The following is a 25,493-nucleotide window of genomic DNA, read 5'->3' as shown; positions in this document are numbered from 1 at the left end:
AACTTGACCTCTTTTTTTATACATCACGCTATTACTGAGACTATATATTATCATGGAGATAATCTCTTTTTATTTCCTTATGTCAGCGTATCCCTTATCATAAGGTTCTCGGTCTCAGCTGCATATATATAAGAACTATTTTAATGAAGATACTAAAAATATTTTTTTTATGATGATTTTTGTTTAAAAAATATGGCTTATTTGTTTAGTCATATTTTAAATAAAAATAACACTATTATAATGTATAAAAATTAAACTCTACAATTTATTATTTAATAGTTAAAATGAAATATTTTTACACAATGATAATTATAAAATCTTCATTAAAATAACCACTTTATACAATATGTTAGGAAAATAAAAACATCTTGCGAGTAGTTCCATTCATGGTTCAGTTCTCGTCCATAGATCATAGATGTATTTTTGGCTGCACTGCAAAGTGAAAAAGATTTCTTAAACATAGCTTTGACACTGATAAAAGTAAAACACAATTACTAGAAAGTATTTGATAAAACACTACAAGTGATTTTATGATACGATATTAAAGTTGACTTAATTTATTGTTGTTAGATTATTCATTTGTAAATTTTTGTGTTTTAAATAATTATTTCTTACGTTAAAAAAGTGTATTACAAGTTTCATATTTTTTAAAAATATAGTCTCTAAATAATTTATAAATATGAGTTTTTATAGATCTCTTAACTAATTTTTAAAATTAAGTTGAGCTCATTAATTTCAGTTTTAATAAATTTGATAATTAAAATTTATCAACAAATAATTGTATATTAAACAAAGTCAATAAAACTATTTAATTAAATGTTATATAAGAACCCAGCAGTAGATGGTATGCATTACCAATGCAGAAAAGTTTAAGGATATATAATTTTAGTTTTAGTTAGTATTTTAGTTAATAGTTTAAAATTTTTAGTTTGCCAATTTAATATCATATTTCTAGATAATACTTTTAAATATTGTTGATTAACATTTAACCAAAAACAATAAATTATATTGACTCTATAATACTATTGTTACCAATATAAAGACAATAGAATTCATGAAATTGTAAATGGTGTATATTATTATGTAATAAGTATATGATTACCAAGTGATCAATACATATATATATATATTATTAGACTAATTCTATACGGTGGAAACTCATCTGCAGTCGACTGTAGGTGAAGTTGTTTCTGGATGGTTGACACGTGTTACTATATGGTTTAAAAAAAATTGATTTATTTTAAAAGTAGTTATTTGATCTACTTAAACCGATTTTTTTAAATAAACCATTTATATAAAATAAATCGATTTTTTTTAAATCATATAGTAACACGTGTCAGCCATCCAAGAACAACTTCACCTGCAGTCGACTGACTGCAGATGAATTTCTGCCATTCTATATATGGTGCCTACGAATTAGTATTTAATTTTTATTTATAATTTTTAAATATTTAAAAATTATTTATTTTTATACTTTTAAAATTAAATATTTATTCTTAACTTTAGATACCACTTTTTAGACACCATATCACCTTGTACTCATAAGTCATAACTACACAACACACTCCTAAATTTTGCTATACTTGTAGAAAGTAGCACATATGAGGTAATACACAAAGTTGATGCCACTAAAGAGGACTAACATCCAATACACATTATCAACTCTCCCATAATCAATGTTATCAGGCAACCAATGAGTACTTCTACGAATTTCATGAGTCAATGCAGTGATTAGATAAAATGCTATCCCTATGATCAAAGAAATCATGGCCGTTGATGTGCTACTCAGTGCTTGTGGGAGTTGTTGGTAATAGAATGCAACTTGCCCCGGAAAATGAAAAGCTTCTCCGACACCAACCAACACCAATTGTGGGAACAACCAAAGTATAGACATAGACTTGTTTGCATCATGGAACATCTTAAGCCTCTTCGATTCAACAATTGCTGAAACAACCATACCCAGGATATTGAACACGTGTCCTACTCCTATTCGTTGGAGTGGTGTGGGTGTTTTTCCAGTTAGTTTTTGATAGAATGGCCATAGGACCCTATCAAGAAGAGAGAGGAAAATAGATGTGGAGATTAGGAGTATGACGCCAAGGGAGCCTGCTGGGAATTTGAAATGGGGTCCTAAGTGAGCTTCCATTACCAATGCTTGAAGAAGTGATAGGTTAGATTCCATTCCTATTGGAATTGCTAGGAATATACTTGAAGTCAAGAGTGGCAAAATTCCAATCACTTTCTTAAAATCTTCCACTTGTTGAACACTGCATAGCCTCCATGATTTCTCAATTGAGTCTCCCTCAGTAACCAGAGCCGCACGATTGAAAAACCTGCATTAAAAAATAGAAAAGACAGATGTAATTAAACCATCGTATAAAATGTCAGTACATCAAAATTAAAGGTAATACTTAAAAGGCTAATTCTATGGTGCTTATGAGTTGGTATCTAAATTTTGACTAACTTATCTTTTGTAGTAAGTTTTAATTTTTTAAAAATTATTTATTGTTATATCTTTTATATTAAATATTATTTTTTAACTTTTTTTAATAAATAGACACCACCTTTTAGGTATCATAGCGTTCACCTACTTAAAAAAACATAAAGAAAAACCTAAAACAATCCTGATAATTACCTCAAAAGACAACGAGGTCCTTGACAAAAAAAAATTCAACCCGACCCCTGACAATTATTTCGAAAGGACAATGAGGCCTCTGTGCCAAAAAAAAGTCAATGTTTTTTTTGGTACAGAGGCTAATCAATCCCAAAAGAAAAAGATCAACGACCAGATTTGGTGTTTTTTTTCTTGAGGGCCTCATTGTCCTTTCGAGGTAATTGTCAGGACTAGATGGGATATTCACTCGAAAACAGAATCCAAATAAATAAATAAACAGTACCTGAATCTTTTTGCTGGTATTGCGGACACTGGTGGAAGCGTAGCATCATGATGATGAGCACCATTGTAGTAGTCATGTGTTGATGATGAAAGCTGAGATTTCCACTTTCGAATAGAAGCAACAGGAACTCTTGCAAGATCCACAAAGGCGCTTCCTTGTGGAGTTTGAGGGAGATAATAGCGGTACCCCATCAAGAAAACCATGACACCAATCATGTTTGACACCACACATATCCAGAACCCCACACCCCAACTCACATTATCTTGAATGTAAACCACTCCGGTGAAGCCTGCAACTGAAACAACGTACCAAGTGAAGAAGAACCAGTTGAAGAAGATGTTTTGATGGTGAGTGTTATCATGGAACTGGTTTGCTCCAAGTGCTGCTGTTGTGAACCGAGTTCCACCGAAACCAATTGCTGCTAGCGCTATTCCAACGTATAACACACCATATTGCATCATAGAAGCTGCTTCGCATAAGTTTGATCCATTGTTAATGCACTGTTTAGGCCTTAATGATTTTATGCTTGCAGTCAACGCAAATACAATTGTGCCCTGCAATCAATAATAATTTAGTCAAACCTGTCAAATTATTTAATAACTCTTAATTATCAACTTCACGAATTTTTAACTAATTTAATTATAAAAGTGAAGTTATTAGTACCAGCAAAGAGACACAAGAGGAAACCAAGACAAGAGTGAAAGAGCCAAAGAAACAGTCAGCAATGATAGCAGCAACAAATGGGACTAGATTAGTGGTTCCATTAACCACATTTGAAATCTGAGTAGCACTGATGCTCTTTATATTGAACTCTTGTATCAGATATACAATCAAGTTTGCCCAAATCCCTGAGCTTGCAAGTGTTATTCCAGCTACTGTGGCTGTCATCAATCACCAAATATTAGAAAATGCATTTATGAGAGAGGTCACTCACTGAATATAATGATGCATACAAAATATATACCAATGATGAAGGGGAAGCTTGGCCAACCACCTGGCTTGCTGCCACTAGTATTGTTCTTCCGAGCTTCTTCTTCTCTCAGGGATGAGTGTGTCCTCTCCATTATTAATTCTTTCTTGCACTTCAACTTTATTTTAGCCTGTTCTTAAAACTTCATTTTATAGGAAGCTTGCTTTACCTACCTCATGTCCACCAATGTTGTTTAAAAATAACTTTCGTGTAATTCCGGGTTTTGGTAAGTAGATAATGACTTTTGTAAAAATATGAACAATGACCTTTAGAATTGATCCAATAAAATAAAAAAATACTTCATCCTAAATTACCTCTTAAACCTTAAAATTAGGATAACCATATGCACAGAATTGAACATCCAACCATTGTTAACTGTGCATGAGTAAATTGAATTAAAAAAAATAACCATCTCATTAGAAATAATAATGAACATAATCATCTACATACATATTAAATTGTGTTGGGCCAACCGTAGAGAGCTCTCGACCATCGGAGAGACTTCGGGGAGGAATCAAGCGAGAGAACATAAGATGAGAAGAAACTACATCCAACTCAAAACCTTAAGATAGTAAGTTAATGGGTCTCTCATCTTATAAACTACTCACTCTTTCTTGCTTTCTTTGATGTGCAACTAATTTCAACGCTCATCACACTTGCAACACTAATAAACTGAACATCCGACATATTTATTATTCGCGTTATTTAGTATTTTCATTGTCTACCTATATTTTTTCAATTTTAATTGACTCACTAAATCGGACCATTATTACTGTTTGTTATTATGGTGAAATTAAATCATTATTCCTATCGACTTAAATCGATAAAAAGAGATATATAAATAATTATGCCACAACATAGTACTTATCCAAAAAATTATTTAGATTTTTGTAAATTTTCATATAAATTTTTTTATTAGTCTTGTGCTAAAAAAATTTCAGATTAAGAATCAAATTCTAAACTTTTTTATACTATATCTTTATACTATTTTTCTTAAAAATTAGAATTTTTATTATTAAAAGTTCTAGAATTTAATCATTATCATCCTCTTAAAAAAAAAGACACATAAGAAAAATAAATTATACAAAAAAATTTAAATAAATAAAAAAGACTCTTATCTAAAAAGACATGTTAAAAATATAATTATTTATTTACATACATATCTCTGTTATCAGTTTAAATTTTTAGAAAAAATAATACTATATAACAGCTATTAGAAATCTTATTAATTTAGCATAACTCGTTTCAAACTTTGAAAAAATAAGTCTTTCTATTTCATATAAATTTCAGTATTTAAAACAAATCTCAAGTTACTAAGGAAGCTAATTACTTAGCAAGGTGTCCACTAATAATACCTTGACCAATTTGATTATGGTCCTATATGATGATTCACAATTACAAGGTTTTGTCCTCCTTTGATTTTTGTCTTGTTTTGTTCAATTCTCTTTAGTTTGATGGAAAGTGATGTGTTACTATACCCCTTTAGAATAATGTAATTTCAACTCTAGAACTTCTTCACCAACCATTTTGCGCTTATCATTTCGCGTTAGATGAAAGGAAGTGATGTATTTTTTGTGACATAATAAGATATAAAATAGATTGATTTGCATTGGTGCATCTTACACGAGGCAAATAAAAAATAATTATATCTTTAATTTAATAATTTTTATGATCTCTTTTTATCGGTTTAAATTTTTGAAAGAAGTAGTATCACAACATCTCCTTAATTAGGGACGGATTCAGGTATTGGAGGAAGGGGGCACTTGTCCCACTAGGTTTAAGAAAAAAAAATCTATATAAATTAATATATTTATTCTAATGTAATTTATTTTTGTCCCACAAAAATTTATAAAATTTTATTTTGTGATTCATGTTAAAAATAATTTTTTTATTAAATTTAACGTATAACAATATTTATTTTGTTAAATTTGATTTAATATCAAAATTAAAAATAAGTAAATAAATTAACTCAATAAAAAAATTAATAAACAATAATAATATAATTTTTTAAATTCAATCAAATCGTTAATTACCAAACTAAATCTATTTCTTTTAAATATAAATAAAATTATCAATATTTTTTTGTCTTAAAAAATTAGTTGAGATGAAAAAAATAGTATTTATCTATTAATTAATATCTTTTATTTTAAAATAATATAATATTTTTTAATTTTATCTTTTAAATAATCTTGCTTGTAATAATTATTTTAGATTAAAAAGTATCTTATGTCATAAATATTATAAAAAATAAACTTGCTAATTTAATGTGAGGTAATTAATATTTAAAAATTATAATGAGTAGTAAAACAATTGTTTAAAAGCATGAAAGTTAATTTTGATATATTAAAATATGTATATTTTTTTACATAGATATTTGATTATATTTATTTTTTTAGATAATTATTTACGTGATGAATGTAAAAGATATTTTTAAACTACAATACATAATTAAATAGATGTATAAATTTTTTAATCTAACAGTAGTATATCAAAATTAAATTAAAAATATATAAAAAATTAATTATTTCAAAAAGAAAGAGAGAAAAATAATTATAAATTAAGTTTTTATTATTTGATATAAACATATTTTTCATATATAGGTTTGTTTTTTTATGATATTTATATACAATTATAGTTTCAAATTATAAATGCTAGTGTATTAATAGGCGCTAACGTACCAATTGATTCAGTCTTTTATTATTAAATATATATAAAAATACATAAAAATAAAATTATTTATGATGACAAATTATTTATAATTTAATTAAAATATTTTAGTTTAAATTTTAGAAATAAAAACATATTTTTTTTATAAATTATATATAATAAATAGTATTTTAAGAATAAAAATGTTCACTAACTCTTTTTAAATTTTATATATGTATTATATTTTTAATATAATTAACAATATTCAATAAAATTTATTTTAAGATATATATATTTTTATCCTCACTTTTAAAATTTTCTGCCGTCACTGTCCTTAATCAATTTTTTTTTAAAATTTCTTAGGAAGATACCCGCAAGGTGTCCACCAAAATACCTGGCCTTAACCAATTTGATAATGGTCTATGTTGATTCAAAATTACAAGTTCTTTGTCCTCGTTATGTTTTTGTTTTATTTTGTACAATTCTTTTTAGTTTGATTGAAAGTTATGTGTTATCTTTTTGTTTAGAATAATATAATTTGAATTCTAAATCTTCTTCACCAAACTTTTTGTTTATCTTTTAGCGTTAGATGAAAGGAAGTGATGAAATTTTGTACCATATGCATGATATAAAATACATCGATTTGCATTATATATTGGTGCATGATGCGTGCATAATGAGGCAAATAAAAATTAATTAATAAGAATTTTAATTTAACACTTTTAAAATATTAATTTATTAATCTACTGATGCATAATCAATATAAAACATTTTTCTATAATTGTAATTACAACTTTTCTCATATATAGAATATTTAATTATTTTCATAGTAGCATATAATTAATTAATTATGCAAAATGCTTTACTTTCATAATACAGAAAAATATATCAAACGCTTTAATTTCCACACATTGTGTCCTTACTATTTTTAGTTGAGTGAAAAGGTAGTGATTGATTAGCCTGGTGCTGCATGACTGCATACTTCTAGAATAATTTTTTGGTCCTATATTAAGAAAGTTTAGGTGGATAATTAAGTATTGGGTAAAGTATTAAATTGGTCCTCTAAATTTAGGCGTAATTCTATTTTGCTTCTTAAGGTTTAAAGTGTCCTATTTAAATCCAAAAAAGTTTTATTTAGCATCAATTTAGTCCCACAGTGAGGTCAAAATTAAATAATTAACAAAATGTCCTACATAACAACAGTTCAAGAACAAAATCGATAATCTGGAGAATAAGTACAAGCTCTAGAGGCACAAAATCAACCATTGATGCATCAATACATTTATTTATCATTTTCTTTAGTTTTATAGAAAATATTTTATTTATATTATTAAAAAAATAATAAATAAATGTATTGATGTATCAATTGTTGATTTTATGCCTCTGTACTTGTTCTTCAGATTATCGATTTTGTTCTTGTACTATTGTTATGTAGGACATTTTGTTAATTATTTAATTTTGACCTCACTGTGAGACTAAATTGATGCTAAATGAAACTTTTTTGGATTCAAATAGAACACTTTAAATCATAAGGACCAAAACAGAATTACTCCCAAACCTAGGGGACCAATTTAGTACTTTACCCTTAAGTATTCATTCCATTATCCATCAAAATAATTAAGTGAAAGCTTTCTTCAATTGAACCTTAGGTCGGAAAAGGACAGTTCACAATAAAGTATAAACCGGGAACTCGGGGAGTGCTTGCTATAATCATTATATTCAAATACACATTGTTTTTTAAATTGGCCACAAGAAGGACGACTAGGCATGCATCTTGGTGAATCGTACTATATATATCACATGTTTGTCCACTATATTTGTGAAGCATCATCAAATTATTGACCATGCTTTTAGTGCCTTGAATAGTGGTCATCCCCACACTGCAAAGTTTATTTACGCCATTGCTTATTATTACTATCTAAGTCTCCTTTATATATATAAGCTATTTGTTCAATTCTTTTTGAGTGAAAGCCAACAGACTCTTCTTTCAGAAAGAATATCTAAGCTAATCCTGTTAATAACTTATTAACCAATATGTACAGTTGTACACTCATTTATGAATTTTTTTTTTTATTTATATACTCACTAACAACAAATGGAGTTTATCTTAACTAATGGGCCAAATCAATTGATAATAATCGGCTTAGACCATCTCTAGTAGAGAACTCATCTCAGTTTCTATTTATAGTCCACCTATCATAAAAAGTAACTCCACATCAGTTTTTGCGTCATAAACAGTAAATGGGAACTCAAAGCATCTTTCTCTTCTCTAATAGGAGGAACTAACTTTAGTTCCTATTGTGGTCCCACTTAATTAATTAATTAAAATACTTAAAATTAATGTAATTATTTTTTTAATAATATTATTTAAATTTATAAATTTAAAAACAATTCACTATTAAAAGATATTAATTATTAAAAAAATTCATATATAACAATAAATACATAATATATAATTCAGGATTACACTAATTTATAAAATTATTTAATAAAAAAATAAATAATTAATATAAAATATTAATTAAATAAAAATTTAATTATTTAATTTAATTAATTATTATAATTATTAATACATTAATTATAATTTAATTATTTATTTAATTATTATTTAAATTATTAATATAAATTATTTAATTAATTAAAATTTTATATAATTATTTATTTTTATAATAACTTGCCAAGTGACAAGTTATTATTGGTGAAGATAAGTCTTCATTTAGAGAGGGACTCTTCCTTCTCAAAAGGTGTGGGAAAACTCATTCCTTTATCTCTCCAACAATAAATTTATGTGTTTGTCAAAAATAGGGCTTCAACTTGTTGCCCATTTGAGTTGCTCTTAGAGCACGTTCATAATATATAAACATGTATATAAAGAAAGTGTAGAAAGCACCATGACCCCAAAAGAAAAAAGTTAGGAAAGCACAATAGTCTCGTTATGTTTGGAAGAAATTATTTTATCTAGTAAAATGTAGCATTTTGTTTTGCAGAAACTATTCTTGACATATTCTTAGTTCATTTTTCTTTTAAGTATATCCAAGTGTTATTCTTTAAAATTTTTTGGACAATAATGATACTAAGCTAAAAAAAGCATAAATAAAATATTAAATTCAAATCCTATTATAAGAGTTAAACTAAATTACCACTACTAATAAGATAACCAGCCATTTTAGTAGATTGTCCAAATATATTGCAATAAATTATAGCATATCACATTGAAATCAAAATTGATACCAACATGTGACAAATTTATAATCAATCATATATCCTTACTTATTATTGCTACAATACACACCAAGAAAAATTTAATAACTAACAAAATCTATTATTTTTGACTAATATTTTTAGTCATTAGTCCAATTTCTTTAATCTAACAATAAAATATATATTTTTAGTTCACATTTTTAAATATTATTAATTAACTACAAACTAAAAATAATAAATTTTACTAGACTATTTTTCGTATACACCTTCTAACGTGATGACTACTTAACATAACACGTGTTTATATAAAAAGGAAAAATATAGGGTACTAATATATTATCTGCCAATTTATTATCAACAATAATTAATTATTATATTTTAAACACATGTATAAAGAGACACATTCAAAAAATACATCAATAAAGATATTTTCATTAGATAAATTCATAAAAAATATATTTTTATTAGACACATCCACAAAGACACTACCATTGAACACAATTATCAGAAATACTGTTGATAATGTAGCGAGATTGAGAAAGAAATGATCATCTACTTCTAGAATTAGAGCATATGATGATACTTGTAGAAAGCAGCACATGCAAGGTAATACACAAAGTTGATAGCACCCAAGATGACCAACATCCAATACACATTATCAACTCTCCCAAAATTAATGTCATCAGGTAACCAATGAGTACTTGTACGAACTTGATCAATCAAGGCAGTGCTAAGGTAAAACGCTATCCCTATGAGCAAAGAAATCATAGCCGTTGATGTGCTCCTCAATGACTCTGGAAGTTGCTGGTAATAGAGTGCAACTTGCGCCGGAAATTGAAAAGCTTCTCCAACACCAACCAACACCAATTGTGGGAACAACCAAAGTATTGACATAGATTTGTTTCTATCATGGAACATCTTAAGCCTCTTCGATTCAACAATTGCCGAAACAACCATACCTAGGATATTGAACACGTGTCCTACTCCTATTCGTTGGAGTGGTGTAGGTGTTTTCCCAACTAGCTTCTGATACAGTGGGCATAAAACTCTATCAAGAAGGAAGAGGAAAATTGCTGCGGAAAATAGGACTATGACGGTAATGGAACCTGCTGGGAATTTGAAATGGGGTCCTATATGATCATCCATTACCAAAGCTTGAAGAACTGATAAGCTGTTTTGCATTGCTATTGGAGTTGATAGGAAAATACTTGAAGTCCATAGTGGCAAGATTCCAACCACTTTCTTAAAATCTTCCACTTGTTGAACAGTGCACAGCCTCCATGATTTCTCAATTGAGTCTCCCTCAGTTACTAGAGCTGCACGATTGAAAAAACTGCATTCAAACATATATGTTAGTAGTCAAATTTATATAAAATGAAAGTTTCTTCAATAAAAATTAAAAATTTTCAATAAATTTGTAGAGAAATACATATGATCATTTTCTTTCTATTATAAAAATAACAATATTCCCTTTTTTTTTTATTAAAAAGTATAATGTGCCATAACATTACCCATATATAAAATTCACCATAAACTTATTGAATACTTTTTTATTTTCTTTATATATATAACGAAAACTTTTTATTGTTTTTCGAATAAGTTTCATATTTAATCTATTCTATTTAAATGAGGATCAATTAATTTTCAAATTGCATTTAATTATCAGCAATAATGTTACATGATAGTAAATTAATATTATTATTTTAGACTAATATTTAATCAACAATAATAAATTTACACACAAAAATATATAATTTATCTTTATATATATTTATCAAAGTTTATATACATGAGTTAATATAGTTTACACTCATATTTATTATAATTTACACATATAAATTAATAAAATTTATTTATTAAAAAGTAATTTAATATTTATATTGATTAATAAATAGCAGTTAAAATTACTAAAAACCTATGATGCACGGACACTGACACACGGGACACAACATGACACAGGACACATCGACACGCGGATTTTAAAATTTTACATAACATGGGACACGCATACATATAAAATATAAAGTATTTTTTAGATAAATTGTAATGATATTTTAATATTTTATTGATGTTAAAATATAAATTAAAATTTTTAATTATTTTTAATGTCTTATTTTAATTATATTAAGTATTTAAAATATTTTTTTGTTTTAATAAATAATAATATATACTATATCTAAATTTATTTTAAAAATATATGTTAAGAATAAGACTGGACACGCTGACATGTGATGGTATTTAGGTGTGTCCAGGCGTGTCCGAAGAAGAATTTTTTATTTTTTATTAAGACACGGTAGACACAGCAGACATGCGTGTCGGACGAGTGTCGGTGAATGTCGTGTCCAAAATGTGTTCGACACGTGGACACATAACACAACGAAGTATCTGTGATTCATAGCTAAAAACTATTGCTTCCAACAAATTTTATTTAACTATCATTAAAAAGTTAATCAGGATTTAATATTTTTTTTCTTATTGTAAACTAAATTTAAATTAAATTTTAAATATTTTATTTCACAAAATCAAATGTTTCCTACATTTACAAATTTGATTAACACTGGAATTTGATCACACAACTTTATTTAACTATGTATAATAATTGTGACGGTAGTATTATAATTAGATTAAAAATACTATTCGTATTTTAAAATTCATCACTAAAATTAATTTTTAATATATTTGTGTATAAATATGTGTATAATTTAATTTATTTTTAACGCGGACTTGCAGCATGTATTTTATATGCACGAATGATTTGGTGGCTGATTCACCTACTACCGCATTAACACATGTGACTATCAACTATTTTGACGTCTGATGAAAAAATGCAACCAAACAGTAACCCGCATGGACATGATATAACATGGATCACTTCAAGGAAGTGAATAACCGTACCTATGCATTATTATGATTTGTTTTGAGGTACTAAGACAGAGATTAAGAGACTCAGTATTGTGTTTGTTAGTTTAGAGACTGGTATTAAAATTTCAGTATTTCAGTACCTTCAAAAAATAAGGACACATAGACTTCCAAAAAGTAGGAACACAGGGGATTGAAATTTTTAGAGATTGAGACTGAAACTTTAATAACATTTTATATCTAAAATACTTTTATTTCAATTAATTAATTCCAATTTTACCCTTTGTGCAAATTAAATTAGAGTTTCATTCTTGTTTCAATTCCTGTCTCCTATTTTACACCAAACAGAATACTGAAATTTATTTTAATCTCTGTCTCTTAGTCTTTGTCTCTCAATCTTAGTCTTTCTGTCTCTGTCTCTCCACCAAACACTACGTAAGTAACAAAACAACAAAAGTGCAATAGTAATCCAACAACAACACTAAACTTCAGTACCTTAATCTTTTTCCCGGTACTGCCGACACTGGAACCGAGCCACTATAGTAATTATGTGTTGTTGATGAAAGCTGAGACTTCCACTTTCGAACAGAAGCAACAATAACTCTAGCAAGATCCACAAGGGCGCTTCCTTGTGGGTTTTCAGGGCGATAATAGCGGTACCCCACCAAGAAAACCATCACGTCAATCAAGATGGAAGCAGCACAAATCCAGAACCCCACACTCCAACTCACATTGACTTGGATGTAGACGATTCCGGTGAAGCCTGCAACTGAAAAAACGTACCAAGTGAGGAAGAACCAGTTGAAGAAGACGGCTGGTTGTTCTGGGTTATCCAACTGGTTTGCTCCAAGAGTTGCTGTTGTGAAGCGCATGCCACCGAAGCCGATTGCTGCTAGTGTTAGTCCCGTGTATAGGACGCCATATTGCACTCTCGATGGTGCTTCGCACAATCTTGATCCCTTGTTCATGCACCCTTCAGGCCTTAAGGATTTTATGCTTGCCGTCAACGCAAATATCACTGTTCCCTGTGTAAATACATCACTTTGTTTAGATCAAATTTTTGTTTAATTTTGGTGTCTTTGTTGTAGCATGAAAGCTAAAAAATATTGGATGTGGTTTTATACTGTTGAGTCATCATTTCATGGAGAGAAGGATGGTCCTAACATCACTTTTCATCTATCATGTTACTATTTCTTCAAGTTCAAGAAATAATGTTTTCAAATTTGGCATACACTAGTCTTATATAGATATCATTGCAAATATTGTGTCACAATCAAGCTAAGTAGGATCCAATCAAAATTTGCATGTAAAATATTATCATAATGAAAGAAAATGCAAATTAAACTTTATAGTAAGAGTTGATCAATAATGATATAGTAAAACCATTCAATTCTTGAAGTGAAAGCTTGGGGGAAGCTAAGAGTTATGAGTCATTATTACCAGCAAAGCAACAGAGGAAGAAACCAAGGCTACAGGAAAAGAGCCAAAGAAAGAGTCAGCAACCACAGCAGCAATAAATGGGAACAGAGTTGTGCTGCCATTAAAGACATTAGAAATCTGAGCAGCAGTTATGCTCTTTATATTGAACTCTTGTATCAGATATACGATCAAGTTTGCCCCAATTCCTGAACTTGCAAGTGCTAACCCAGCTACTGTTCAACGGTACCCAAAAATAGAAAGAAATTAAAATCCATCTATGAGCATGTGTAAGTGTAATTATTATATTATAGGATTCTGGAACTTTTTTGTTCTAATATATTTAATCATTCAGATTTAATATAAAAAATGTTAACGGTTAAGATTGAGGTAGAAAATATACTGTGGGTGTGCAATTTGAATGGTCTATAAATGGTCTTCAACTGGTATTTCCTTTATCCAATATTTGTCTCTAGTGAAATTGACACTTGTGGAAAGGGTTTCTAAGGCTTCTTAGGCCAGCTATAGTAAAAAATTCATGCGAGCCAAAACTTAAACGGCTCTTCGAATTTTTTTCGCAAGTATTAGTAATAACATAAATGTATTTCTTTTCAATCTGTGCAACAGTACTTAGAATGATTATACAATTATTTGACTCAAACAAAATTTTAATATAAAAAAGGCTGTAGAATTGCATCAAGTTAAAATGTACTAATTTATACATATATTTGCTATTCATACTTATTTTGTTTTATTTAGTTTTTGAATAATCTCAAATAAAGACAACATATAACAATTAAATTAAGACCATGACAATCCTAAAATTTGAACTTAAGATCTCATATGTGTTATCTACAAATTTTGACTATAAGTATTATTGGTGTTTTATTTAAATTCAAATAAAAAATATATACATATTTACTACCGTTAATTTATGCATGCTGTGACAAATAATTTTTATATTTAAATATAAAAACATCATTTTAAATCATGGATATATTTTAATCATATGCAAACAAAATTGATTAATTAATCCGTTATTAATTTATCTTCCAATTATATACTGTGACTAACCAAAAATCAACCAACATCAATTAATAATAAAAATTTAATACCCATTTATATATTTTTTAAATTATTTTTTTACTATTTTTCCTTCTTCTTTCTGTCAAAATTTCAATTTTACTTATCACTACAAGTCATAATCTACGACCACCATTGTTGTCGGTACTAGCCACCGCCTCAGGCGACCAGCATTGTCGCCGATTATCAACCACTGATTATCTTAAATTTTAAATTTCAAATTCTAAATCTTAAATTCTAAATTCTAAATCGTAAATTCTAAATCCTAAATCCTAAAACACTAAATCCTAAACTTTGAATTCTAAATCATAAATCCTAAATTCTAAAAACTAATCCTAATTTTTTTATTTGAATTTTAGATTTTTTATTATTTCTAATTTTAGATATTTTTTTATCGTGAAACGTCTGCTATTTTATTGGCTAAAAATTATTGGTTACTAATACTTTTTCTTGTCTTCACTTCAAATACATTAATTAATAATTTGACTTCACTTAGCTTGAGTAAAGACAATATCAAATATCAAAAGTTAAATAAAATATAGAAGGGTAAAGTATATTTTTTGTTTTTAAAATTTGGCAAAAATTTTAAAAATATCTCTAAATTTTATTTTGTTTTAATTTTGTCCCAAAAATTTTCTATTTGCATCAACTATATCGTAGACCGCTAATTTTTCAAACAATTTAGGACCAATTAAACAACAATTTTATAAGAACAATTTTTAACACAAGTAAATAAAACATAATTTTTATACATTTTTTTATTAGTCTTAAATTTTTTGAAAATTTAACTATAGAAAAAATAGATAAGACAATAATAAACACTCAAAACATAGACCATGTTGATTCTAAAATTCAAATATCAGACAAGACATAATTGTATGGAATTAGAAAAGAATTATTACCACAGGTTTAGATTAACACAAGCTAATTTAGAGTAATATTTTGAATTAGTTCTCAAAAAATTTCTAGTTGAAAAATTTAATTTTCAACAAATTTAAATTATTAAATCAGTTCCTAACTTTAATTTTATTAGATATATTAATCCTCACATCAAATTTTGGTAAAAAAACTTAAACAAATCAGTCGATGTCGTTATTTAATAGAAAACATAATAGTCTCTAAACAGTTTTAAAATTCTCATATCAATCCCTTCATATAGATGAATAATTTGATGTAAGGACTGATTTGTCTAATAAAAAAATAAAATTTTAAAAAATGATTTGATAATTAAAATTTGTTAAGGACTAAAATGCTACACTAAAAATTTTTTAAAAATTGATTGGGGTATTAGTCGTTAGTTTAACTATACTAAAATCGTATGATTCATTAGAAGTTAAATTAACTATACTATATAGTATAGATTTAAAAATATTATTTTTTTAGAAATCAATTAGATAATATGTGAATTAATGTAAAAATTATAAAGTTCATTTGTAAAAAGATATGGTACAAAACATTAAATTGACAATTTGTTTATAATTCAATATAATTATTTAACAGAAAAAATATACAAAAAATTATACAATAATAACAACAACAAAGTTTTATAAAGTTGACCTCTTTTTTAAATATTGATTTTTGTGTGTTTTTTAGTGTTTTTATGTAATAGAAAATATTTTAATATATTCAATTCTAAGTAGATAGATTTATTTTTATTTGTTGGCGTAAATATTTTTTTAAAATGATGCTTAATGGTGTAATTTGAAGTTTAGTTATAGCTTTCTTTAGTTTATATTTAGAGATAATTAAAGAAAAGAGAGTTAAAAAAATGATTGAGAATAACAACACAAAATAGAATATAGTATAATGTTATAATAATGAATTTTATTAACCATGATATATTAGAATATATATCTAATAAGTATTTGTTTGTGTCAAAGTTAAATGTGTTTAGATATATTTTAAAAAATTCGTTTGATCGGAAGAATATGAGATGGAGTAATAGTGGCAAGAGTGCTATTAAATATGTTTAATGTTAGAATATAATTAGGATTAATTAGGATTAATTAAAATTATTTAGTATATTTGAATATTTATTATAGAATATTACATCTTTATTATTACGATTCTCTTAATCCCTATACATACCCTTCTATATTGTATCATTCCATACAATTTGAATAGACAACTTAAATACACTCAATAATACACAAATCTTTTTTTCTAGTTTAGTCTTTTGTTTCTAACCAGTATATATAACATCATATACCTTAAATATTTATAACTAAAAATTTGTATTATAGCAATTTAATATGTAGATGTTAATTATATTTAATCACTATATTTTAATTCAATTGAATAATGATAAGTATAAAATTTAATTAATTAGTGGCATATCAAAATTAATTTAAATTTTGAAACTATTGATGAGTAATGATACCCAAAATAGAGACAAATGTTTTTAATATTAAAATTTATATTATTTGAATCATTATATATACTATGTAAAAATTCATTTATTTATTATATTGAAAAATTGTAAAATTATTATTTATGGAAAATTGTTGATATAATGATATGATACAATTAAAAAAAGTAATGACATAAATTATCTTATAATAAATTAGTATTAAATTTTATATGATGAAAATAAATTTTAATTACAAACAAAATACAATACTTGCATGTGATGATATGCCCAGTTGTTATGATCGTATAATGTTAAAATGGAAGCACACTATATTTTAGAGGGTAAACAACGAACTAAGTCAGCTCACAGTGAAAGCCAAACAACCCTAGTGTATCAGACCATTTATAGCTGCCCATTTATGTCATTTACTGTCTAATTTGGAGGACTTTTGGGTCTTTCAAAAAGTTACTAAACGACAAAATTAACATGAAAACCTTTTGCTCCTTGGAATAGCCATGTTCCATGAAAGTACTTGGAATACCTGATAATTTTCCTATATTATATATACATATATATATGTTGGTCCTAGCTAGCTAGTGAGATTGTGACAGAATCATGATGGTGAACATTCCATAGAAATTAAGAAAGAACTAAACAAAGAATTATAGAGTACCAATGATGAAGGGAAAGGTTGTCCAACCCCCACCCATATTCTTCTGAGCTTCTTCTTCTCTGCTATGGGACGAGTGTGTGCCGGTCATTTCTTGCATTTCTCAACTTGTCCTCATTTCTTTTGTAGGCCAATGTTGCTTAACTTCGTGTGTTTTTGAAACTAATAATGGTCCCTTGATTGATCCGTTGATATAGATGAAGATGATGTTAAAGCTGATCAATAATAATTTCCTGGACTTAATTAAGTATTAATCTTATAAAAGGATAAAAAAAGATTTAGTGTTATTTTTTTCAATTTCAATAACTAAATTAAAACTTTCACTAAAAAGTCAAGATATTTTTTATTTTAATTAATTTTGTATTAAAATAAATAATTAAAAGATTAAAATACTCTTCTGTGACTTTGAGCTGAATGAATAGTTGTGGCGAAGGTTGATTTACTTGTTTTGTATTTTTTTTTTTTCTTGGTGAACACCCTAATTAGCTTTTGGTACTTGGGTACAAATATTCCCATTTTGCAAAATATTCTTTTTTTTTTTTCAATAAGAAGCTATTGTTATTTAATTTACGAAGGAATGATTCTGATCTAAGGTATGCCTTTTTTATGGTCAACACTCAACATCAAGGCCTCAAGTATATGGTTGAAAATGGCCTCAAATATCGATTTGTAATATTACTGAAATGAAGATTAATTTTGTCGTATAATTGATATTTAAATTTCTTGCTTGTAAGTTTTGTTGAATTGGTTGTGCCTCTGGACCACATCTCTTTTCAACCATAAATAAAAAATCAGAAATTCATACATACATTTCAGACAGCAAGAAGAAAATATAATCCCTAAGTCATAGTATTTATTTTAAAAAAAAAATATTATGAAAATTGTTTATTACTCATCAAAAGCTCGTCGCGCCAGCCGGAGAAAAAAAAAAAAAAAACTAGTCTCAAAATCTGTATCTGGATTCTATCACAAGTCATTGCCTTAAAAATCATGTAAGCTAAAGTGAAAGATAAAGAGAAATTGTGATCCTTCAAGATCCCTCCTGGTGAAGTAGAGTTAAATGAATTTGTTTTAGTTTACATTGATGATATACTAATTTTTACAAAATAGGATAAAAAAAATCATCTTTAAAAATTATTAATAGTTTTAGAAAGATGTAAAGAAAAATGATTAGTTCTTAGCAAAAAGAAAGCAAAAATAGCAAAACAAGAAATAGAGTTTCTTGGATTAATTCTATCTACTCAAGGAAAGCTAAAACTTCAACCAAATATTTTAGAAAAGGTAAATTTATTTTCCAATAAAATAGAAGATAGAAAATAATTACAAAAATTTTTAGGGTGTATAAATTATATTTCTGATCAAGGATTTTTAAAGAATATAACAGAATACACTAAAAGCTTATTTCCAAAAATAAGTACTAAAAAAGAATGGAAATAAAAAGAAAAAGATAGTATACAAATTCAAAGAGTTAAAGAATTATGTGAAAAACTTCCAGAACTTTATATTCCAGAAGAAAATGACTACTTAATAGTGGAAACAGATGCTTCAGACATAACCTGGTCGGGATGTCTAAAAGCTAAGAAAACTATAAAAGGTTTGGAACAAGAAAAAGAATCACTAGATTCTAAATATTCCCCAAAGGAATTACTTTGCAGGTATATTTCAGGGACTTTTACTCCAACAGAACAGAGATATACTACTCATGAAAAAGAAACTCTAGCAGCAATTAAATCTCTTAAGAAATGGAAAATTGATTTACTACCCAGAGAATTTACATTAAGGACAGATTCAAGTTACTTAACAGGTTTCATACGATATAATTTAAAAGTTGATTATAATCATGGACGATTGGTAAGATGGCAATTATTTTTGTTACAATATCCAATAAAGATTGAATATATTAAGGGTGACAAAAATGTTATTGCAGATACATTAACAAGAGAATGGAGTTCGTCTACAACGCATTAGATCAAGAAATTCAAAAATATGAGCAAAAACTCGAAAAATGCAAGCATTGTCAGCAAATAAGGACACAAATCCAATCCCTCAAGAAGGTCATTGAAGCAATGAAATCAACACAACAAGCAAAGCCATCAGAGTTCAGCCAGCTAAGCATGGTGGACAAATCAGGTGAAGAAAAAATTTCAGAAAATAAAACAATTGCTGAAATTATTAAAAAATCTACCCAATATAAAAAATATTATGTAATTTATAATGGCCCCATGAAATGAGTATATGATGCCTGGGAAAAAACAACACCATTCACACATCAATCAAGGATAATTCATAAAGGAGAATTTTTAACACTGGAAGAGGCAAAGGAATTCTTCAGGGAATATGAAGCTCTTCATCCAGAGCAAACCCTAAAAAGAGCAGATAAAGCTCCAATTCAAACCCAGAGAACAGGAATAATAAGAAACATTCCTACAAGGACTGAAATCAAAGAAAAGAAAAGGGTCTGTAGATCAAATCTCAGAGAAACCCTTAATATAGTCCTGAATTGGACTGGAGAAAAAAGGGCAATTTTGGGATATTATCCTATTGCCAAAGAACAGCTAACAAAGCTGGTTATCTTTCCAGATGCTTCTCCATCTGACACTTATCAGTTCTTTCAGTATGGATTAATTGATACAATTTTAATTTTTAATGATCTAAAAATTATTAGTGAATTTCCTGCAGGATTCGTTGATGCAGTAAAGAGATTTAAAAATATGATTGACAATGTAAATCCAAGGGATGTATCCCTAAAATTTACAAACAGTCAACCTATTTTTAATGAAGAAGAAGAATGCTTGGTTCCAGCACACCAAGTAATATTCATGTCCGTCTTCCCAGAAAATTTTCAACCAATTGATCAAATTCAAGATTTAACAATTTACCGTCATGAAGGAAGACTAGCCAGCACATTAGCAAGGGTCTTTGAAAGAACTCAAAAAATAACGAAGGAATCTTACACAAGGATTAATTTTGTATTAAAATAAATAATTAAAAGACTAAAATACTCTTCTGTGACTTTGAGCTGAATGAATAGTTGTGGCGAAGGTTGATTTACTTGTTTTGTATTTTTTTTTTTTTTTTCTTGGTGAACACCCTAATTAGCTTTTGGTACTTGGGTACAAATATTCCCATTTTGCAAAATATTCTTTTTTTTTTCAATAAGAAGCCATTGTTATTTAATTTACGAAGGAATGATTCTGATCTAAGGTATGCCTTTTTTATGGTCAACACTCAACATCAAGGCCTCAAGTATATGGTTGAAAATGGCCTCAAATATCGATTTGTAATATTACTGAAATGAAGATTAATTTTGTCGTATAATTGATATTTAAATTTCTTGCTTGTAAGTTTTGTTGAATTGGTTGTGCCTCTGGACCACATCTCTTTTCAACCATAAATAAAAAAATCAGAAATTCATACATACATTGCAGACAGCAAGAAGAAAATATAATCCCCAAGTCATAGTATTTATTTTAAAAAAAAAATATCATGAAAATTGTTATTACTCATCAAAAGCTCGTCGCGCCAGCCGGAGAAAAAAAAAAAAACTAGTCCCAAAATCTGTTTCTGGATTCTATCACAAGTCATTGCCTTAAAAATCATGTAAGCTTTGTGAAAGATAAAGAGAATTTGTGATCCTTCAAGATCCCTCCTGGTGTCCCGTTTCTTAATTAGGCATCAGCAAACCTGCGAATAATGAGAAAAGTATTTACTTACACACACATATATGAAGTGTAAATAAAACTTAAGAATAAGATTAGAAATTGGTGAAAACTCAGGTGAAGTCAACTTCACCTGAAGTTAATATCTAAGAGCCGTTAAATGAAAATTTAGTCAAATCAGTCAAATCATCTAACGGCTCTCAAGTATTAACTTCATATGAAGTCGACTGCACCTGAGTTTTCACCTTAGAAATTAAGTAGAGTAGGTACCCAAGTTCGGAGAGCTTTAAGTGAGCTTGAGTGTAATCAGCAAAGAATGCGTCTTCATCCTGAATTGAGATGGATCAGCACACAAGTAGTGTTATATAATGATGGTATAAGAAATGCATATAAATGAAGTTTGTACAGACTTTGGCATATTTCTCAACAAGAGGGCGGAAAACAGGATCCTCCAGCAATGCCTTGTCAGTTGGGAGCTGCAAAAGTCCGTCCCTTTCGCCCCCCACCAGTTCCCTATCATTTATCACCAATCAAATTGTGTTATGGTACTCTATTGGACTACATGTTAGAGAATTAGGAATATATCAAACTCACGTGAAGTATGAGTTGTCAAAAACCAGAGGATTGGAAGTCCAAGGACCCTCAAATCCAGAACGATCCTTGTGGCACCTACCCTGCATCCAATTGATGTTAGTTATTAATTAGTTATTACATAAGAGAAATGATTTTACACTATTTTTTCTATCAATCAAACTTACAAGGGTGTGAGCACCAGAAAGGGCAACAATATCTTGATCAGTGAGTCCCATTGTTTGCACAAACAACTCCCTCAAATGGTCATTACCCTTTGTTGCATCGGGCAAGCGACCCTCTGGAGGTGGATCAGCCTTGTCCTAATCAAATTAAAGGAATAATGAGCAGAAAAAGTTCGTTAACAATAAATTAAAGCTTAAAGCTGATTTTGGAGTTCACTAAGGAACGAACTCTTGACTTTTTGGATCTAGAGCTCTGATATCATGTCATGAAATCACTTGTCTCAAAAGTTTAAGTTGATAGAAAAAGGTAATACTAATAGTTATATCTCTAATATTGAATTGGACATCCCTAAATCTACATTATACACATTATACAAATATTACATTGGCTCCCTATACTTTTTCAACAAGTCTTTGACTTTTTATTTTAAAGATAAATAAATTATTAATTAATTAAATAAAAATACAAAAATATTTTTTATTTTCTAAATTGCAAAATATCTAAATCCCTCTATTTATCTTTTTATATTTTGGACATTTTTGAATTAAAAAGTTAGATAACTATTTGTCATGTTTTTAATTAATTAAAATAAATGAATTAGTTACCTCTCTGCCAGGGTGAAAAGGAACTTCGGGGCCACCGGTAATCTCAACGGCAACAACGCCGGCCAACTGGTAAAAATCAGCGTATGTAATGTTAGGGAAGTGCTGCTTGAGAGGCTCCAAGAGGTTGACAGCAATATCAAGCCCCCTGTTAGCTTCATGCTTTTGTTCAGCTTCGTGCTTCATGGTTCCGAATGGACCACCCGTCTTCGTCTTCACGTCGAACGTACCCGCCGAGTGCCATCTAAATATTATCAATTCAAATTAATATTTGATTTCATTTAATTTAGATTAGAATACAAGTTATTACTTACGCCAAACGGAGCATAAGGGGAGCGCATTGCTTCTCGAAGATCAATCCCCTCAACTTTCTCCTCGCCTTCTCAATGGCCTTCTCGTAATCTTCACTCACCGTTGGGTACGACTTTCCCATGCTTAGTTAGTTAGTTAGTTACGCAACAACACTGCTGCTGGCCTCGCGCCACTCGCCAGTTAAATAACTAACACACCTGAAATCGTAGATCTGAATTCAAACAATGTAGCACGAGTCAGTGGGGGAGCCAGCTTTGTGCCGTTCGATCTCGTCGCTTATCCTCATTTCATGGACACCAAGACTCACGCTCAACACAACACGAAATATAAGAAATAAGAATAATCCCATTGAACATTTTGTTTATTTTTCCATTTTTATTAAAAAATATTTAACGGAATTTCCTAGTAAAAACAAAAAGGAAAAGTATACTGTACCAAATATATTATCTGTCAATTTATTTTTAACAATAATTAATTATTATATTTTAAACACATATATAAAAAGACACATTCAGAAAATATATTTATAAAAATATTTCTATTAAATATAACCATAAAAAAGATATTTTTATTAGACATGTCTATAAAGATACTTCCATTAAACACAATTATAAATAAGAATTGGCAGAAGTCGAAAGAAACTGATAGTAATGTAGCGGGATTGTAAAAGAAATGTCATGTTTGATTGGAGAGTGAAACCAATTCGTTATTGTTTCGGACTTTCGGTGTATCATGCAGTATAGTCATGCATCGTGCATGCTGTTCTCAAAAGTATACGTACCCAAATATATGTTGACTTGGGATTCAACTTTTTTTTTTGGTAATTGAATTTTATTCTTTTATCCAGCCCCCTAGGTCCAACACTTATAACCCAACTGATTGAGCCCGCATAGCCCACCAACAAAAACTATATACCAAAGAAAAAGTTGAGCAGCCCAAATTGAAAAAAAAAAGAAAGAAGAAGTTCAGAATCTCTTGAATTACCTCCAGCTCCAAAAAAAAAACATATTTTGAATTACCTGATTATTTGGAAGAAGAAACTTGTCTACCGTCTTCCTAGTTCCTACAAAGTCTGTAGCATACACGTAACTCCTTGATGTTGTAAAAGTAAAACAACTTAGTATCCTTATTAATGTTATTATGTAAGAATTTTTTTATTCTTTCTTTCAATCTAAAGATAAATACCAAAATGGCTCTTTAAATTGCATTATGCCAAAAGTTAACTACTCAAATTTTAATTTGTAACTCATGTTAGACCTAAATTCATCTCTGACAATAGTAAACCGAGTTGGCACATTAAGTTGCTATCATATACGAATGAAATGATTTTTTTTTGTGGAGATATGGAAATTGCTTAGAATGACGCCATGGAAGAGAGGAAGAGTATCAGTTAATAATGAGTTTGTATAAGAATGATACTCTTCAATTTCTTTAGCAGTACTTAAAAGATAAAATAAAATTCACATCTGTCGATGTTTAATTTGTTTAATTCAATAATGCATATAAATAGATGTGCATGTTTTATTGGGCATTCAATTCTTCACCCACCATGTTGCATGCGTTCATTTTTGTGTGGTGGATTTATTTGGCTATTGACATGTTCATGTGTTGTATGGTTGTCATAGCAACAAAGTTAGAAATAGTTGGATGCGAGCAAGCCCATGGCAACTGGCTAGTGAACAGAAAACCATAATATGTAAGTTAATTATTATCCTCCGACCAAAAAAATATTAAAATCAATTATTCAATTTATTTATTTATTTGCAAATATTACATCTTTTGGTTTATAATAAGTAATAACTTATAATGATACTTGTTTTTTGCGAAGAGTAAATATAATTTGTGTGAGCAATAATTGATGAGTTACCTGTGGGGAAGGTATGGTCTCCTTAAAAGAAAACGTTGAACACAGTGCACAGTAATCGTGCATGATTTCATAATACATAGCAACTACTATATGACAGAGTTGCACAACAAAGAAAGAGACCAATGTGGGGAAACAATGACCCACCCTGAGAGAGAGAGAGAGAGAGAGAGAGAAACATGAAAAAAAAAGTTTCAAATAATTCTTC

At 28.4% G+C, this 25,493-nt stretch overlaps 3 protein-coding genes across 5 annotated transcripts; all 3 read right to left on the bottom strand.

Moving 5' to 3' along the window:
• Positions 1-1,060: 1,060 nt before the first annotated feature.
• Positions 1,061-4,005, bottom strand: LOC112772884 (protein NRT1/ PTR FAMILY 2.6). The gene is made up of 4 exons (XM_025817896.3): positions 3,862-4,005; positions 3,561-3,778; positions 2,898-3,451; positions 1,061-2,333 (listed from the first exon to the last, which is right to left on the bottom strand). Exons 1-4 carry the CDS (start codon positions 3,959-3,961, stop codon positions 1,568-1,570), a joined length of 1,638 nt encoding a protein of 545 aa, XP_025673681.1. The 5' UTR covers positions 3,962-4,005; the 3' UTR covers positions 1,061-1,567.
• Positions 4,006-10,126: 6,121 nt separating this feature from the next.
• LOC112773164 (protein NRT1/ PTR FAMILY 2.6) lies at positions 10,127-18,255 on the bottom strand. 2 transcript variants are annotated; one of them, XM_025818226.3, is made up of 4 exons: positions 18,096-18,255; positions 14,014-14,225; positions 13,069-13,598; positions 10,127-11,047 (listed from the first exon to the last, which is right to left on the bottom strand). In XM_025818226.3, exons 1-4 carry the CDS (start codon positions 18,190-18,192, stop codon positions 10,279-10,281), a joined length of 1,608 nt encoding a protein of 535 aa, XP_025674011.2. In that variant the 5' UTR covers positions 18,193-18,255; the 3' UTR covers positions 10,127-10,278. The 2 variants fall into 2 exon arrangements, with proteins under 2 accessions (XP_025674011.2, XP_072081735.1); XM_072225634.1 differs by having other exon boundaries at positions 14,014-14,222; positions 18,096-18,210.
• Positions 18,256-21,397: 3,142 nt separating this feature from the next.
• On the bottom strand, positions 21,398-25,493 carry LOC112771587 (L-ascorbate peroxidase, cytosolic-like). Of its 2 annotated transcripts, XM_072225903.1 has the most exons (8): positions 24,441-25,087; positions 23,424-23,632; positions 23,113-23,353; positions 22,510-22,644; positions 22,346-22,425; positions 22,162-22,264; positions 22,022-22,080; positions 21,398-21,776 (listed from the first exon to the last, which is right to left on the bottom strand). In XM_072225903.1, exons 2-8 carry the CDS (start codon positions 23,540-23,542, stop codon positions 21,761-21,763), a joined length of 753 nt encoding a protein of 250 aa, XP_072082004.1. In that variant the 5' UTR covers positions 23,543-23,632; positions 24,441-25,087; the 3' UTR covers positions 21,398-21,760. The 2 variants fall into 2 exon arrangements, with proteins under 2 accessions (XP_072082004.1, XP_025672154.1); XM_025816369.3 differs by having other exon boundaries at positions 23,424-25,493.

This window comes from Arachis hypogaea, chromosome 18 (assembly GCF_003086295.3).
Source record: "Arachis hypogaea cultivar Tifrunner chromosome 18, arahy.Tifrunner.gnm2.J5K5, whole genome shotgun sequence".
NCBI classification, from domain to species: Eukaryota; Viridiplantae; Streptophyta; class Magnoliopsida; order Fabales; family Fabaceae; genus Arachis; species Arachis hypogaea.
The sequence above is the reverse complement of the archived record's forward strand: the minus strand, read 5'-3'. Positions and strand labels throughout refer to the sequence as shown.